At 57.3% G+C, this 16,327-nt stretch overlaps 1 protein-coding gene across 1 annotated transcript; it reads right to left on the minus strand.

Moving 5' to 3' along the window:
* Window positions 1-4,967: 4,967 nt before the first annotated feature.
* LOC311191894 (ras-related and estrogen-regulated growth inhibitor-like) lies at window positions 4,968-14,454 on the minus strand (the record flags this gene model as incomplete). The annotated part of the gene is made up of 4 exons (XM_084264216.1): window positions 4,968-5,538; window positions 6,129-6,202; window positions 7,208-7,264; window positions 14,358-14,454. 4 exons carry the CDS (start codon window positions 14,452-14,454, stop codon window positions 5,053-5,055), a joined length of 714 nt encoding a protein of 237 aa, XP_084120342.1. The 3' UTR covers window positions 4,968-5,052.
* Window positions 14,455-16,327: the final 1,873 nt, after the last annotated feature.

A 16,327-nucleotide genomic window follows, 5' to 3' on the forward strand; every position in this document is an offset into this window, starting at 1 on the left:
CTGGCCAAGCTCTCTCTGTGGGGGCTGATCTCTTTAGCTTACACCCCAAAAGCTACTTTTCCACCCTATATGCAAACCAGAATATCCAGGAACGAGCCAAGGCAGATTACCTGAAGCCTGATGGATATCCCCATCCTTCTGCCCATGGTTTTTGCCCAGTCTGTCTGCTGGAGGTGATGCCCCAAAAATTCAGCTCTGGACTAAGCCTGGAGATGCACTGTGGTGTGTGCCTCCCTTCCCTTCTCGGTGCAGTTCCCAGCCCTTCCTTTCAGGGCCAGCAAAAGCCTTTGGCTGTGCAGAAGCTCTCGGAACCCCGTGGAGCCTCACGCTCCTGATGAGAGCTATGCTATCCAGTGCTTTGAAAGAGCTAAAAAACGGTGCTATAGCTGCTGAAAACATCAAACCTCATTCAGTAAACCCCAGATTTTCCCCTAGAAAGAAATCCAGAATTGCCATGAGCTTCCAGGCAACTTCTCTGCTGCTTTGAAAGGCAGTAAAGTGTGCAGCAAGGCTCACATTGAAAACATGGGTTTATAAATAGTGACAGCCTTTGGGAATCTCCAGGCAGGACTGTTGCCCCCTGCCCCTCCCCCTGTGTCCATCTGAACCAGGAGCACCCAGATACAAGAAGCTGTTTGTATCCGTCCCCAGCTGAGCTTCACACGTGACCTCACATCAAAGGGCAGTTTTTTGGAGAGAGGGTGGGCGGCACAGAGCACCCCACAGGTATCCAGCTTCCCAACATTATCCACAGATGTGTCACAGCTGGAGAGTTGTGGGCTCTGGCTGTCAACACCGTTCGGTGCTGACAGGATGGAAACATCCCCCCTTGTGCCCCAGGCAAAGCCCAGTATTTAGGGGACACTCAGAGAGTCAGGGACTGAGTCCACGCATCCAACATGCGGCACAAGGGTCACCTAAAACTGCTAATTTGGGAGAGAAGAGCCCAGTGCCCCCAGGAAAGCCACCTCTACTGGGTGCCCAAAAGCAGCACCTGCCTGGAAGATGCCACCAGCAGCTCCACTGTCCCCATTTCCCTAAGAGCTGGTCTGGGGTTGTGGCAAGGCTGGACCCGCACACTGCTCCTCCAGGTAAAGCCTTCAGAAAACACAACCCCCCCATCATTAATTTAAAAAAAAAAAAACCACGAACACAAAACACAACACAAAGTTGATGCCAGAGGCTGCAGTGTCAGAGGAAAAGCAGCTTTTCCCCACATTGTGATCCGGTCACCATGAGGCCACCATGCCTCCCCCAAAATCAGACAGGGTTAAGGGGACACAACACAGAGCCTGAGCATGCTGGGGAGCTGCTGGTGGACATCAGTGGGCCAGGGAGCTCCTGGGAAGGACATTTCTGTTTCATCTGCCTCTTTCAAGCTTCCCAGAAGTCCAGTAAGCAGATTTGCAGCCCACATGCTCACCAAATTAAATCACTGCCCTGGAGATGCCTTTTGGATGATGAGAACAAGACCCTCCAACTTCTCTCCATGCCCCAGACCCTAGGTGCCACACTACCCTCTGCACACCCACATGGTGATGACACCTTCCAACAACACACAGGTATCCAACTCCACCAGTCTCTACCCTGCATGGATTATTAAGCAGCCCTCAAGCCTGGCCCTCGGCAAGGGTTGGGTTTTTGGAGTGGTATAGGTGTTTTTTTGAAGTCTCCAAGGCAAACCAAATCCCAGCCCTCATTCTGCCCCAAAATTCTCCTAAAATGCTATTTTGATGGCATTGCCCTTCTCAGCAAGCAGAAGGCTACAAAATCAAGCACCTCCAAGGAGCTGCAACACACAGGTCTGGGCACTCCTTCCCCAGGGACCAGTTTGAAGCCACCACCTCAAACCTCCATACCTCCTTCTCCACTCTGAGAAAGGCAGACCACAGCCACTTCCTCCTCCACCTTCTTCTTCCTCCTCTTGTTTGAGTCCTGCAGAGCCTCCACCCCAAGGACTTGAAATTTATGAGACTTACCCACCCAACCTTGTCACCCCACAGTAGGTGTGGCACCCTCAAGGCTTTGTACCTGAGAGGTGAAACTCCCCCGGGTGAGGAGACCCACTAAAGGCTTTCAGTAATTAGCAACCCTGACAAGCTCCCCCTGGCCTCTCTGGAAGCAGCAGAGCCTGATACTAATGAGGTTTCTTGCTAATTATAGCAGGCAAGCAAGGCCAAGCTGCCTCCTGGTCTTGGCGAGGGGGCTGTGGGTTGAGCTGCAGGCAGCGACCACAGGGAGCTTTTGGCTGAGAACCTTTCTGGATTCCTCACACTATAAAAAAGGCACCGGGGTCAGTTCAGGACAGCGATCCCTGCTGTGCTCCTCTGCTCCCAGAGACCAGGGGGATCTGAAGGATGCTGTTCCCGGTGGCTGGCAGAGCTCTCTGCTCACTCAAGAGCTGGTTCCCTGCCATTCATCATCTTGAATGATTCAGGGGGAGTAATGTGGGTTTCTGCTGCGCCCGGCATTGCGCCAGCCTGGGGCTCAAGCCAGCAAGGAAACAGAGCAAGACAGGGCTCGGGGACACCAGGGGCTTCAGTGGCATGCTTGAAGACGCCCAAAACTTCCCTGGCCTAGCGAAAAGCTGGAGTGTGCACTCAGCATCCCGATGGATTGTTATTGCTGCTTGAGCTGGGCTGTTAACACAGCCCCAAGCAGCGCACGAGGCTGAAGGCTACAGCCGCGCAGTGCCTGGGCTCTTCGCTCCCTGCGCCGGGTCCCCACCCGTGTCCCTGCATGTGGCAGCCACTCAGTGCCCTCCCAGAGCGGCTCTTTCCCAGCCAGCCCCAAGCAGCCCGGCAGCCAGCACTCACTCCATCTGCCAGACCGCAAAACCCCAAGCCCAGCTCATGGCATTCAGCTCCCTTGGGAAGGCCATAAAACCCCCTAAAATGGAAACAAAAGCCCCAGCCCTTGCTTCCCCCAGGCCAGACCCCCAAGGCTTTAATGCCCCAAGTTCTGCTCTTGCTGGACACAGACCGTGAGCAAGCCAGCAGCCCCCAGCAGCATTGCCAGCTGCTGGCACTCAGGGTTTTACTTGGGGTGCTGGAGAGGAGCAGTCCTGAGGTGCTGCCCAGGCCCCTCAGGAGGGCTGTGGGTATATGAACAAAGGTTTAATGACCCCCTTGGGGAGAAAACCCTTGGCAAGACGCAAGTGGCCCTGGGAGACATCTCTGGGAGCTGTGAGAGGGGAAGGGGTGTCCATGGGGTGTGGGGAGCAGGGAGGGGGCTAGGAGCAGCCATTTCCTCAGGCTTCAGTGCTCCAGAGAAAGCCCCGCTGGTTGCAACCCCTGAGCACACATCCCTGCCTGCACCTTCCCCATTGCGAAGAGATGAGGGGATCCAGGAGAAGACGTAGGGCTGGGGCAGGAGGTGAAGGAGATGCTTGCCCTGATGTATGGGCTGTGCTCCCCACTGTGCACCCCTTTGTGTGTCTCCCTGAAAAGGAAACAGCATGGTACGGGAACCCCGTCCCGCGCGCGCAGGCACAAGAGCATTATCACAGGTGGCTACTAACTCGACTTTTATTGTCACAGAACGTGGCAGCAGAAGATGCGACAGGTCGCACTGGGGAGGATGCAGGGGCATTACACCACAGGTCTTCCAGCCCACTCACCTCCAACGGAAACCTGGGGGACAGCAGCGATGCCGCAGGGGGATGCTGCCAGCTTTGAGCTCTCCTCCTGCTCCCGTCCCTGCCCTATCTCCATGTAAATGACTGATTCCCAGCCCACAGCAGTTTTCCCACTGGGGATGGGGCAGTCAGTAAGGAGACAAGGGAGCTGCTGCAAGGAGCATCATCTGCACCTCCCATTATCAGCTCCAGTGCATCCTTTTCTTCAAAGCACAACCCCGTGGTTCCACTCGCACGATGCTCAGCTGAGGCGCAGGGCAAAGGCGTTGACAGGAGGAGCTGCCCCAGGAATACGATTCCTCTGGGATGAAGAAGCATGAGCTGAGCCCCAGGTTTCAAGGTGCATAAGGAGCACAGCCCATGTGAGCCGCTTCCCCCTGGCACTGAGCTGCCCCAGGCGAGACAGACAGAAACCGAAGGGCAGACTCGGCGCAGGCAGAAACCCTGGCAAAGCACCGAGCACATGGAGCCTTCAGCCTGCTGTGGAGCAGCAACATCTGCCGCCTTCACTGCCCTTTGCCCAGGACCTTATTTACAGTGTCACTAAAGTAGAGTGCACCAAGGAGCCCAAAAGGTTAAAAAGTGGGTTTTATAACAGCCAGGGATTAATGAGCTTTTCCCCCCTACACTGTAAACAGTGTGTTTGCTGTTTAACGCACCCTTGGTGCAGCCCCAGAGCAGCCAGGGAGGGCGAAGGGCTCCAGCAGAGCCGGGACCCTGCCGAGGGGGATGAGGAGGGTCTTCCCCTCCACAGTGGCTTTGTTTCACTTCACGAACCCAGAGGAAAACTGGGATGGAAACACAGCCCCAGGGTTCCGACAGACAGACACCAGGGGCTGTGGATAGGCAAACCAGCTGGCCTGGCTCTTTGGGGAGGGCTATGGTGAAGGCAGAGCAGGACACAACTGCCCAGCACCCCGCACAGGGGGTGGGTCTGAGGGTGCCAAAGGACAGAGATGGGCAGCACCCACCCGCCCAGTGCAGCTGGCCAGGCCAGAGAGGTTTCCAACAGCCTGGGGATTTCACCCACTGGCACCCCGGAACAGCAAAAGCGACAGCCATTCCCCCTGGGACAGGGATGGCTGCCCAAGGCCCCAGAGCCAGAGGCATCTATGTGGGCTCTGATCCCTGCCAACGTGCTTCGGAGCCCACATGAGTTGACCCAACACCACTGAAGTCACCACAAACCCCCTTTGGTACTGCCAGGGGCCATGCAGGAGGAGAAAGGGGCAAGACAGACGAAGGGCATCTTCCCTGCCAACACAAAGGCCGTTTGTAAAGGGTTGTTGGACCCAAATCCCACCCTCCCCATAGCTCCAGGAGCTGCCCCCGATGCTGGGGCTGGAGCAGTGGGCACCCTGGCATGAGGATAAGCTGCCCCTTGGTCCCTGCGTGGCTGTCACTCCCGCCTCCTCTCACTCAGGGATGTAGTCCCTGAAGGAGTTAAAGCTGAGGCTCCTGCCTGCTGAGTTCAGGGTGGAACTGCCTTGCATCTTGGGGATCTTCTCCATCAGCTTCGACACTGTCCTCCTCTTGAAGGAGCCCGGGGAGAAATGTCCCTGTCTCATGAGCTCCTGGTAAAGGGTGTTGAACACCACCACGGTCTCTTCATAGCTGTCCCGGGTGGAGATCTCATAGAAAGGAAGCTTCAAGGCTTTGGAGAGGTTTTCGCCATCCTCCGTGGACACCATCCTGTCGAACTGCAAGTCCTTCTTGTTGCCCACGATGACCACGGGGGGCTGGTCGCTCCCGCTGCTCCGCTTGGGGCTCGAGTGGATGTGGTTGATGAGGAAGCACAGTCGCATCACCTCGTCGAAGCTGCACCTGTCCGTCACCGAGTAGACCACTGCAAAGCCATCACCCCATTTGATCTTCTCCTCAATCTGCAGGGAATCCTCCTCCTGCCGGGACAGACAAGCTCGGATTAATGCCAGGAGCCCAAACATCTCCCGAGCCCTTCCCAGCCAAGGGGTTTCCCACCTCCCAAGAGGCCCATCACCGCCCTCCCTGAAATTTTCCAGCCCGGGGCTTGCACACAGCAGTGACATGGAACACAACACAGGGCAGGAATTTGATGGGCTGGGCAAAACAATGTCTGGAGACAGAAATCAGCCCCATCCTGATGTGGACAGGGGAGAGTTAGTGCTGCTAAAGCGAGTATGCAAAGGCAGGGCTGATGCCAGATGGGAAACCAGCACAGGGCTCTCCATCACTCACAGATCCTGTGCTTGGCAGATCCCACCCCCTCGAGCTCCCTCCCTGCCATCAGGATGCTCCACCAAGGAGGGGAGCAGAGCTGCACTGCACACCAGCACAGGACCAGGGGAAGAGTTGGCTGAAGCCACACAGTGATTGAGAGACGTAAACTCTCCAAAACACCCTCTTCCCGAGACAAATGTGTTTCAGATACAAGAGATTCCGGCTGGTGGAAGAGCAGGGGTTGCCTTTGCACTTCCCCAGGACAGCCGGCTATGGAATGGCATCAGCTCACCTGTCCTGCTGTATCGAGGATCTCGAAGTGCACCATCTCCCCATCGATGACAGCCATGTGTCTGTAAATCATTTCTGGAGGAGGACAGACAGGAAAGCATGTGTGAGAAGAGTGCCCAGACACCCCAGGGTAGCCTCCACGCAAGCTGTGATGGAGAGGTCGATTTTCACCCGCTCTGTTTCTAGTTTACATCTTGAACTGGTCCTCAGGCTGTCTCCTCACACCTGGGAAAGGCAGCCCTGTGCCCACGGCAGCCAGCACCTCAGCCAGCACCTGGACAGCCTTCACCTTGCTGGAAGTCCAAGAGTGACATGCTGGGGATTAAAGGGGTCATGGAGCGATGCTTCTGCAGAGCCAGAAGGGCTCAGCTGGAGGGTTTGAAAAGCTGGGGTCCATTTCGAGACCCTGATCATGCTCTTAATCCAGCTGACCAGCAGATCAGGAGAGGGGATTGTCTCCTTTGCTCTGCTCTGGGGAGACCCCCTGCAGTGCTGCATCCAGCTCTGGAGCCCTCAGCACGAGAAGGACATGGACCTCTTGGAGTGGGTCCAGAGGAGGTCACAGGGATGATCCAAGGGCTGCAGAGACAGGTTGAGAGAGTTGGGCTGGTTCAGCCTGGAAAAAGGCTGCAGGGAGACCTCTGAGCCCCTTCCAGTCCCTGAGGGACCTACAGAAAAGCTGGGCAGGGCTGTTTGTAAGGGCAGGGAGCGATGGGATGAGGGGCGATGGTTTAAACTAGAGCAGGACAGGGTGAGATGAGACAGGAGGAAGACGTTCTTCACTCTGAGGGTGGTGAGACACTGGCACAGGTTGCCCAGAGAGGTGGGGGAGGTCCTATCCCTGGACACATTCAGGGTCAGGGTGGATGAAGCGCTGAGCATCCTGCTTTGGTTCAAGGTGTCGCTGCTTGCTGCATGGGTGGGACTGGATGGCTTTGAAGGTCCCTGCAAACCCAAGAGTCTGATTCGATGATTCTATAAGGGGAGCTGGGAGTAGCGTCAGCTCTGCTGGGAGCAGCACTGGGTGCACCAGATTCCCCAGGCTGAGCATAAAGCAACAAGAAAACAGACTTTACCTACCAAGGGTTGGGTCGTAGTCTCCAATGAATCTCCTGGTGATGAATCTGACAGTCAGTGCTGTAAAAAACCCACAACAAATGCAGTTACGGTTGTCAGATCAAATGACAGAGGAACATTGGCTGCTTGATGCACACTGTACACAGGGTAAAGCATGTCCAGGCAGGCAAGAGCCCCATGGACTGAGATGGGTCTCACACCTCACCTCTCCTATGCAGCCTAAAGCATGTCCAGAGCTCACAGGCATTTGGCATCTCAAAATAACCCTGCTGCAGCCCTGGGAAAAGGCTGGGTGGGTTTTGCATGTCCTTTGCACGTTTTCATCAAGGACAGAGACCCACCAGGCAATGGGATGTGCAGGGCAGAGGAAGAGGTCTGTGCCCAGCTGCTCAAGTGACAGGCCAGCACCTATGCCCAAGGCCACCTGCTTGCCATCAGCAGCAAGTCGCCCATCACATCAATGCAAGGCAGCACAATGCCAGGGGAAACACCACCCAGGCTGGCAGCAGCCCCCCCAGGCTGGCACATCCAATGTCTTGCCTTCCTGGGTGCCCGATGAAGGCAGCAGGCAAAGCACCCAGGGATGCAGCCAGACGTGCAGGGGAGTGGCAGCTCCGCACACGCACACACCATTCCCTTCCCTGCACCGTTTGGATCAATAAAAGTGCATTTTCCAGCCTTGATCCTGCAAAGATTTAGGCACAGACTTAAGTTTTGTGCCTGGCGAGCCATCCCCTCCAACCAACTGCTTTCCATCAGTGAGCTCAACACGGGGCGAGTCGGGGCCAGGCCGGGCACCCCCACATCACCAGCGCTGACAGCGTAACTGCCTGGATGGGTCCCATGTATTTCACTGCTGTTTGTTTAGCCTGGCCTGGGCACACTCACAGATGAAGAATAGCTGTCAGCACCTGATCTCATGAAACTCATCAAGAAGGAATCCCTGTCACGGTAAAGCGGGAGGTTCTCCTTACCCCGGCCACAGCCTGCAAAGCGCCCAGCAGCATCAGGAGCTGGGGATCGAGGGCTGTGCATATGCTCCCAGGACCAGCCCACCCCTGAGCCGACACACTGCCCTCCAGCCATGCCTGCACCCGGGAATTTGCATCCCTGGGTGCAAGTGGCGGCGCTGACTCTGCTCCACCCTTGCGAGGAGCCCTGCTTGCAGGCAGCTCTCCAGCACGCAGGGGGATGAAGCAACCCCCCACCGCAAAAACACCCCTGTTCCTTCTGCCTGCTGGCGCAGCCTCAACATGGAGATGGAGTCATTTGGCCCGATTTTTTCCTCCTTGCAAGGGCAAGGAAAGGCAGGAACAGCCGCAGCACGGCAGTGCGGGCAATTAAACCCCTCTTATCCGATTAGCACAGCTCCCCGCACCAGAGACTGGGAGATGCGGAGCCCAAATTACACTCTAATGCCAGGCTGGGGAGAGGTCTGCTGACGCTGGAGCCTGGCCTGATAGCTCCATCAAATACAGCAAGGGCTCTCTCCTCGCTGGGGAGAAGTGTCGCCTCTCATCATCCCCCCATCCAGCCAGGCTGAAGGAGACCAAGCTTGGCTCCAAGAGCAAGGGGCTGCTCGAGGTGGGCTCTCTGAGGACTGCAAAAAAAAAAAGCAAAACTGAATCCAGACACTCATTATTTTTTCCTGTAAGGGGAGGCAAAAGCTTTCCCAGGTCTCTAGCCGGGTGTTCCAGCAGTGGGGACAGCAGATAGGGCTGAGGCTGAGCAGGGACAGCAGACAGGGCTGAGGCTCAGCTGGAAAATGGCCAGGAATGGGGGGCAGGGGGCAAAGCAAATGCTTCCTAAGTAACAAAGCAATTTGGAGGTGCCAGAAAACCTACTGCTCTGAACAGGCTGCCCTGCCACTCCTGCTGACAGAGCATCAAGCTTGGCTGATATCCCTGATGTGGCCGGCAGGTCCCAAAAATGCCTCTGTCCCTGCCCTGCTGAGTGTTGGGTTTTATCCCCTCTCCTGTTCCAGAGCCAGCACACAGAGAAGCCTCCCCTGGCACTGCCTAACCCCTGGGTCCATGGCAGGAGCATCACGGTCCCCATGCTGGCATGGGGAGGTGGCACCAGGCCACTGGTGCTTGTGGAAATGAGCAGAAGCAGAGAGATGCCACCACGCCTACTTTTCAGGGAGGGTGCAGTGAGGTGAGCGGTGTCTCAAGGGCAGATGCAGGAACATGGCGCTGGCTGGAGACATGGTTTTGCTTTGAAGCAAAGCCAACACGCTTTTTACTTGACTTCTCACATCTGTGGTCTGAAGCACCCCATAAAAACACTCCAGGAGAGCTGCTGCAAGGAGACCGCTGGGGATGTGAGAAGGAGTGGGTGCTGCTTGGCCGCCATCCATTTACCAGCTGCTGAGAACTCACCAGTGAGGCGATGCCAGGGGCTCGTGGCCAGAGGAGCCCTTTGCCCGGCAAGGAACCCACGGCTTGGAGCCCGGGGCTGCAGGAGCAAGTGTCGCCCCGGGGAAGAGCAGCAAAGCCGCGGTGCTGTTCGGTACAGAGCCGTACGGAGCCTGCGGTGAAACGGGTCGTCTCGACCCGGATGGGATAATTACCGGTCGGCAGCGATTTGGCAGAGACCCGCAGCCACGCAGAGGAGGTGGGTGGGGATGTGTCTGCACACTGGGTCTTGGACCGAGGAGAAACTTGGCAGCTCCAGATGACAGGGGAGGAGGATTCAGGAGCAGCCCTGTAAGGGAAGTGCTATGGGAACCCAGCTCTGGGTCTTGCAGGTGAAAAAGGGACGGAGCAAATGTAATGGGAAGTTCAAAGGTCACACCTCCTCTGCTCAGAAAACATCAAAGGAAGTGGCACAGGATCCGGTGAAACCCCCCAGCACCAGGGGGTCTTTCACATCAGCAGCAGAAGTGACCGGCCTGGGAAGGAGATCACTGCGGGTGACCGACTGCACCTCCTGCGATCCCTTCTGCGGCAAAGGTCCCGTGGGCCAAGCCAAAACTTTTCTGCTTGCCTATCTCCATCCCCACTGGTGGGACACCCCACTGCAGGGACCTGCCTTTAGGGTGCAACAGGGGGGACTGGAAAGCACCAGATTCTCCGAAAGCAGCTCTCCACCCTTGCAGAGCGAGCAAGCTTTCCTCCCACCCTTGGACCTTCCCCACAGAGCTGCATTTTGGGGAGAGAATTCAGCTGTGGTGCAAACACCCTCAGGTGCTGTTTCAGAAGCATCTTGCTTGTTGCCTGTGGGAAGAAGGCAGCACGGCCAATCTCCTCACGTGGTCCTCCAGGTCTAAGCTGACCCAAACAACCTCCCTGGCTGCCTTGGAGCCCAGGAGCCGATCCGCACCCCTGATGCTGCAAAGATGCCAGTGCAAAGCAAAGCCCTCTGCATGGCCTTTTGTACATAACAGCTTTTCAAGGCAGCTGCTTTGACAGTCTGCCATCAAAGCCTGGATGGGACTTCCTGGTGTAGACACAGGGGCCTGTGGTTCGGAGCCCTAAGAGAAGAGCACGGCTAATGGAAGTGATGCTTAAGCCTGTCAAGGTGTTAATGAAGGTGATGGAGAGGCTGTGCAGGGACGGGAGTGAAAGGCAGGAGAAAGCTGAGAGCTGGCTTGGAAAGGCAACAGGAGCAGAAAGTGAAATTAGTGGGGAATGAGTGGGAATGGAGGAAGAAAAAAAAAGTCCCTGCGAGAGCAAGGCAGGAGGTGCGGAGCCTGGGAGGGACAGGAGGGATAAGCTGGGCGCCAGGTGCCAGCGCAGTCAGAGGAAGCAAACAGAGTGAAGGGAGAATAGACCTCATCAACACCAGAACATGGTGTTAAACCCCTTCAAAACAGCCCGACGCTGATGAGAAGCTATCACCGAGCAGGACCCACACATTGAGCTCGCTTTCCAGATGCAAAATTGGGGGCAGTTTGTCATCTCGCCGTTGGGAAATGTCCCCCACATCTTCCAACCACACACCCACCCTGCACCACTCTGGATCAGTATGTTCAGCCGGGAACGTGGCTTCCCACCCATGTCAGGCTTTGTGCTTCTTCACCCCAGCTTCTCTGCCCAAGCAGCTTCTCCTGCCCTCCTATGCCTGCCCAGCTCTGTGTGGGGTGTCCGTCACCCTCTCATCTTCCAAGCCACCACTGAGTTTCAAACCCTGCTTGTCAGAGAAGAGATTTGATGGAACAAGCATGTAATTTAGCAAAACTGCTCTGCACAGATAGCAGAGGACCCTGCAGGAGGCACGTATCAGCATCTTCAAAGAGGCGACCAAATTATCGGACGGAGAGTGAGACAAGCCAGGCTCGATTTCTAGAAAGCACCTGATTCTGTGTCATATGTTAGGCAGCCACCCAAAGCCAGAGCGCATGGTGTTGGATGGGGAGCCAATTAAATTGATTAAAAATTGGCCGGAGTGCAAGAGCACAAGTGAAGCTGCCAATCGGAAGGAGTGGATGCAGGCGAAAGGCGTCAGCACATCCACACAGCCTTATAAGGAATTTTTATATATATCTTTTTTCCCCATCTTGAACATAAGTAACCTCTGAAAGGGCTCCCCTCGGACAGCCCCGAAGCAGGAAGGGTTAATTTGACACTCAATTTGGTCTCAAGGAGTAACTATGGGATGGTTTGATGAGTGATTAACCTGCTGGTGCGAGGACCGGCTGGTTACACCCGGGGTCGCATCGAGCCCTGCGCGCCCACGTGCTGCTCTGTTTATGCTGCTGCATAACCCATCTCTCTTGTGAGCGCTGTGGCTCACAGCACCAATCCATCTTCCATTTTGTAAGCAGAGCTTTTCTCTGAAGTATGGCAAAGTTTACACTGGCTAGCATCAACAGCAGGAGACAGAAGACCATGCAGGCTCTGGCCAGGCTGGATTTACAGCCTCCCACAGGTGATTTACACAGCCCCCACCAAATCTTTAAACTACCGGCGGGGTTCAGCCATGGGTCTGCACCCAAACTGTCCCTGCTTGGAGGAGCCAGGACCACAGCTCAGCAGATCGTAAAGATTTCCAAACTCTTTCACTGAGAATTGGGGTTTTTTTTCTCTTTCACAGCTGCCCCCCAGATCGTTCAGATGCTCGGCTCCCCCCAGCTCTCCTGACCCCACTGCTGCTCCCCAGCAGGGTGGATGCCACCAGCTCACCCGTGCAACGCTCTGGCGTGGGGACCGCTCGCAGCCTTCCCCTCCACCATGGCTAGGAGCCTGGCAGCTCAGGGATGGGTTTGGATGAAATTTGCCTTCACCCTCATCCAGCTTCCCCTCCCCAAAACAGGGGATCCCCATGCACTGTGCTCCTTCCTTTCCCAGCCTGCTTGGGCAGCACAGGTTCTCCCCTGCCTTGGGGACCAGCACCCCACCGCCTCCTGCAGCACATCCTCCCCAGCCCCACAGGACCTCAAACAATGATGCCAGCACTTTTTCCCTCCTTCCATGCCCACAGTCCATTACCCAGTGTGTTACAGCCCTGCCGGGCAAGGAAAAGCACCTTGAGGTTTCCTCGCCCTCTTTTCCATCTGGTGTGAGGACTTGCAGGCGGCAGGATCCGGCAGCTTGGGCACAGCACCCAGTGAAGACACGTTGTCCCTTGGCAGGAGAGGACATGCAGGACAGCACCCAAGGGGACAGGAACAGGACAACTCCGCATCAGGGCAGCTGCCAGCTATGGGGCATCACATGCCTGCCATTCCCGGGACAGCTCACAGCTCCTGGCATGCTTTCCTCTGCACAAGCCAGGTATCAATTACCCCTCTCTGCCTCTGTTCCACGGCCTGTGTTTCCATCACAGCCCGTGAGGACAGCAAAGCATCCCCGCTGCAGGCACCCATGGAGCCGAGTCATGAGGCAGACCCTGCAGACCAGCACCCAACCGTGCCACAGCAGCCACCAAGGAGGGTGCCAGGGCTGAACCCGCTGGAGGAAGCTTTAAAGACCCTCAGCTTGTAGGAAGGGCCCAAAGCTCCCAGGAACCCGCTCCATGCTGGGTGGGATGAATGCCGGCGGGGGAAGCACGTATGTTCAGGCCAGGGTGGGGGGGGAAGAGCCAAAGTGCTTCGTACGCTTTGTACAACCATCACTTGTGGCTCCATCTGCTCATGGAGACTTGGAGGCCAAACACCACACATGGGCCCCCCGGGTGCTCTGGGTACACCCAGTACTGAGCCCCATGCCTGTGCTCCGGCTCCCTGGTGCTGGGCTGCTAACTGAGAGCTGGGAGTCCTTTCCCTGAATTTCATCAGGGAAATCACGGTTTCCCCCTAACGCTGGGCGAAAGGATCCCGCAGCTGGCGAGGCGAGAGCCTCACCGGTTACTGTATATGGAAACGCAACGTGAACGGCACCAGCCGAAGCTGCTGGCTGGGAGCCAAGCAGAGGTGCCACTGCTGCAGAAGGGTCTGTAAAGGTTGTGCCTTTCCTGGAGCGCCAAACCAGCAGGATGCTGTGGGGATCGCTGCTCCCCTGTCCCCCCCTACGGACACGCACCTTTCCTTGGCAGCGATCGGCGCCTCTCGACTCCATTCCTGGCACACCGGATGCTGTGCAGAAACCGAGCCCCTTTGCCCCCCGGGGGCTCACAGCCCGGGAGGGAGGAGTGGGAAGGGGTGGAAGGGGGATCTCGCGAAGGAGTGGCGTGAAGTAGAGAGCTGGGGTGCCCCCTCAGCTTCCCCATCCCCATCCCCACCCCATCCCGTCCCCATCCCATCCCCACCCGGCAGCCGCGATGGCGAGCGCCGAGAGCAGCACAGGGAAGGAGTTTTCCTGCCGGGAAACACGAGGCTCTGCGAACCCCGCGCCGCTGCTGGAGCCGAGCGGCGAACTCCGCGTATCCGGTAAAGCGCAAACCGGAGCTCGGCTTTCGGTCCCGAGGGCCCCCCCGGGCAGCCCCGGCCCGCCGCCCCGGGCAGGGACCCTTGGGGGAGCACAGAAACCCCCTCGGAACGAGCCCGGGCTGCAAAGGCGGCGTGGGGGGTGGGGAGGGACACCCGGTGCCCTTAGACGTAAGGGGCTCAGGGCGGGCAATGCCGCAGCCCCCCAAGAAGCTCATTCCCCATTCCGGCTTTCTGAGACAGCCCCCGGCTGCTGCTCTGCCCGGCCGGACCCCGAGCCCCCTTCCCGGGCGAGAGACCCGGGGGCGCGGGGAGAGGTGCCGGCGGGGGGGAGCCCCGTCCTACCTGTCTTGCCCACGGCGCTCTGCCCCAGCACGACGAGGCGCAGGGTACGGGCCGGGCTGAGGCTCACGGAGCGGCGCAGGGGCCGCGGGAAGCTCATACCGGGACCGGGGCTCGGGGTTGGGGCTCTGCCGCGCTCCCCGCTCCGCCGGGCGCTGCACCGCCGGCTCCGCCCCGAGGGCCAGACTCAGCCCCCGGGCTCGCTGCGGGCGGGATCTGACTGGTGCCCACCCCTTCCTCCCCCTACTCCTCCCACGACGTGCTGCCCCCCGAGGTCAGACCCCGGCCCCTGATCCCGAGGAGCTGGGAGTGGGGGGCTCCGGACACCGGCCCTAGTGGCTCTGGCTGGGACCCTTCCCAAGGAAAAGGCAGAGAGCTCTCACCCCGGGGGGATAAGGCCTGGAAAGAACAGAGCCCGGACAGGGAATCGCAGGCAGGGTGCTGCTCCCCACTCCGATCCCAGCACGAAATCACGCTCTCACCTTCAGCCACTTCTCCGCCCAAGATGAGTTAATAGAAGTTGGCTTGGCCACCAGTCCCAGTCTTGTCCCTCGGGGCAGCGTGGCCCTCACCACGCACAGCTGCTGCAGCACCAGCACCCAGCCCCTGCCTCCCTCACGAGCAAGGCATGGAGCAAATCCTGGCCCCGCACAAGGCAAGGACTCAATCGCCATCGATCTCAAAGAGTTGAGACTTTACATCAGGCCTGGAAACAAACTACGTACGTGCTTTTGTGCAGCAGCATCGCCAGGCTGCTAAATAACAGCGTAAGGGCGTACCTGAGAGCAAAGGGTTACTGCATCTGGCTGTATAGACAAGCATGGGCTCGGGAAGCTGCCCAGAGCAGCAGCGGGAAGGGGTGTGGATATGGGTTGTGGCTGCACAGAGTGCTGGGAAGAAGGGAAAAGACCTGCAACATCTCGACTACCTTCAGCAAACTGCAGGACACAGCTTGCCCATGCGGCGCAGATGCATGGATGACACCACCAACGCCAGCAGAAGAGACCTGACCCAGGGTACAGAGCAGCCAAACGCCCGCGCTGGGGCTTCAGTCTTGTTTCTAAAGCTTTAGTCATCCCTCTGGCACGGGCATCTCCATGCCTGACCATCTCGGGTGCCTTTGCTTGCCGCCTTGGACAGTGCTCAAGGTAACATGAAACCCACCCGATATTTATAGACCGTATCATGTGTTGAAAGGAAACATCACTGATGCCTACAGAAGGCATCAGCACACACCCAGCGCCTAAACAGACATCTCACCTTGAACGGGGAGAGGCATTATCTAAAGCACTGCTGCTGAGGCCAGGAGAGCCCTAGCTGGTAACAATGCCAGGGCAAAGCTCTGCCAGGAGTGAATGCCCCTGGGTAAAAGAGGGGCTGTCCTGGGAAGCCCGGAGAACCAGCCTTGGAAAGCAAGCACCTAGGAACTCATCCTGCCATCGCAAGCTGGGGCATACTTCCCCATGCGTCTTCCCATGGATCAGCTACCGCAACAGCCATGTTCCCGCGACACGTTCACGGCTTCACTACATCTGGAGCCCAGAAGGCAAGAGCAATAAACCTCGGATTTCAGGACAAAAGCAGATCCCCAGCTGGGGAAGGAGGGGGGTGTCTCAAGAAAAAGAAGCCTCTGCTATGTTCCTTTCCTATTTTTAGCCCAATTTCCTAAGGAAATGAGATGTCTGCAATCAAGTCTTCTGTCTTGCCTGTCCCTCGTCAATGCTGGTTCTGAATGCATCGCTCGATTTCAGCCAAATCTGACAGCAACAGAGAAGCCACAAACATTTTTTTTTTCCCCTGCAAGTTTTGTGACAAAAAAAAAAAAGGTCAAATTTCACATGAATCATCCCCTGCACTTCGTCAGGCGGGGTCCTGGGTTGGGGGGACCCACAGGAACTATCCCCACTGCTGCCGGGGCTGCTGTGGATCCTCGTGCGCAGAGCCCTTGCAGCAGAGCATGCTGCCCATGCCAC

This window comes from Gallinula chloropus (genome assembly GCF_964237585.1).
Source record: "Gallinula chloropus genome assembly, chromosome: 4".
Classification (NCBI taxonomy): domain Eukaryota; kingdom Metazoa; phylum Chordata; class Aves; order Gruiformes; family Rallidae; genus Gallinula; species Gallinula chloropus.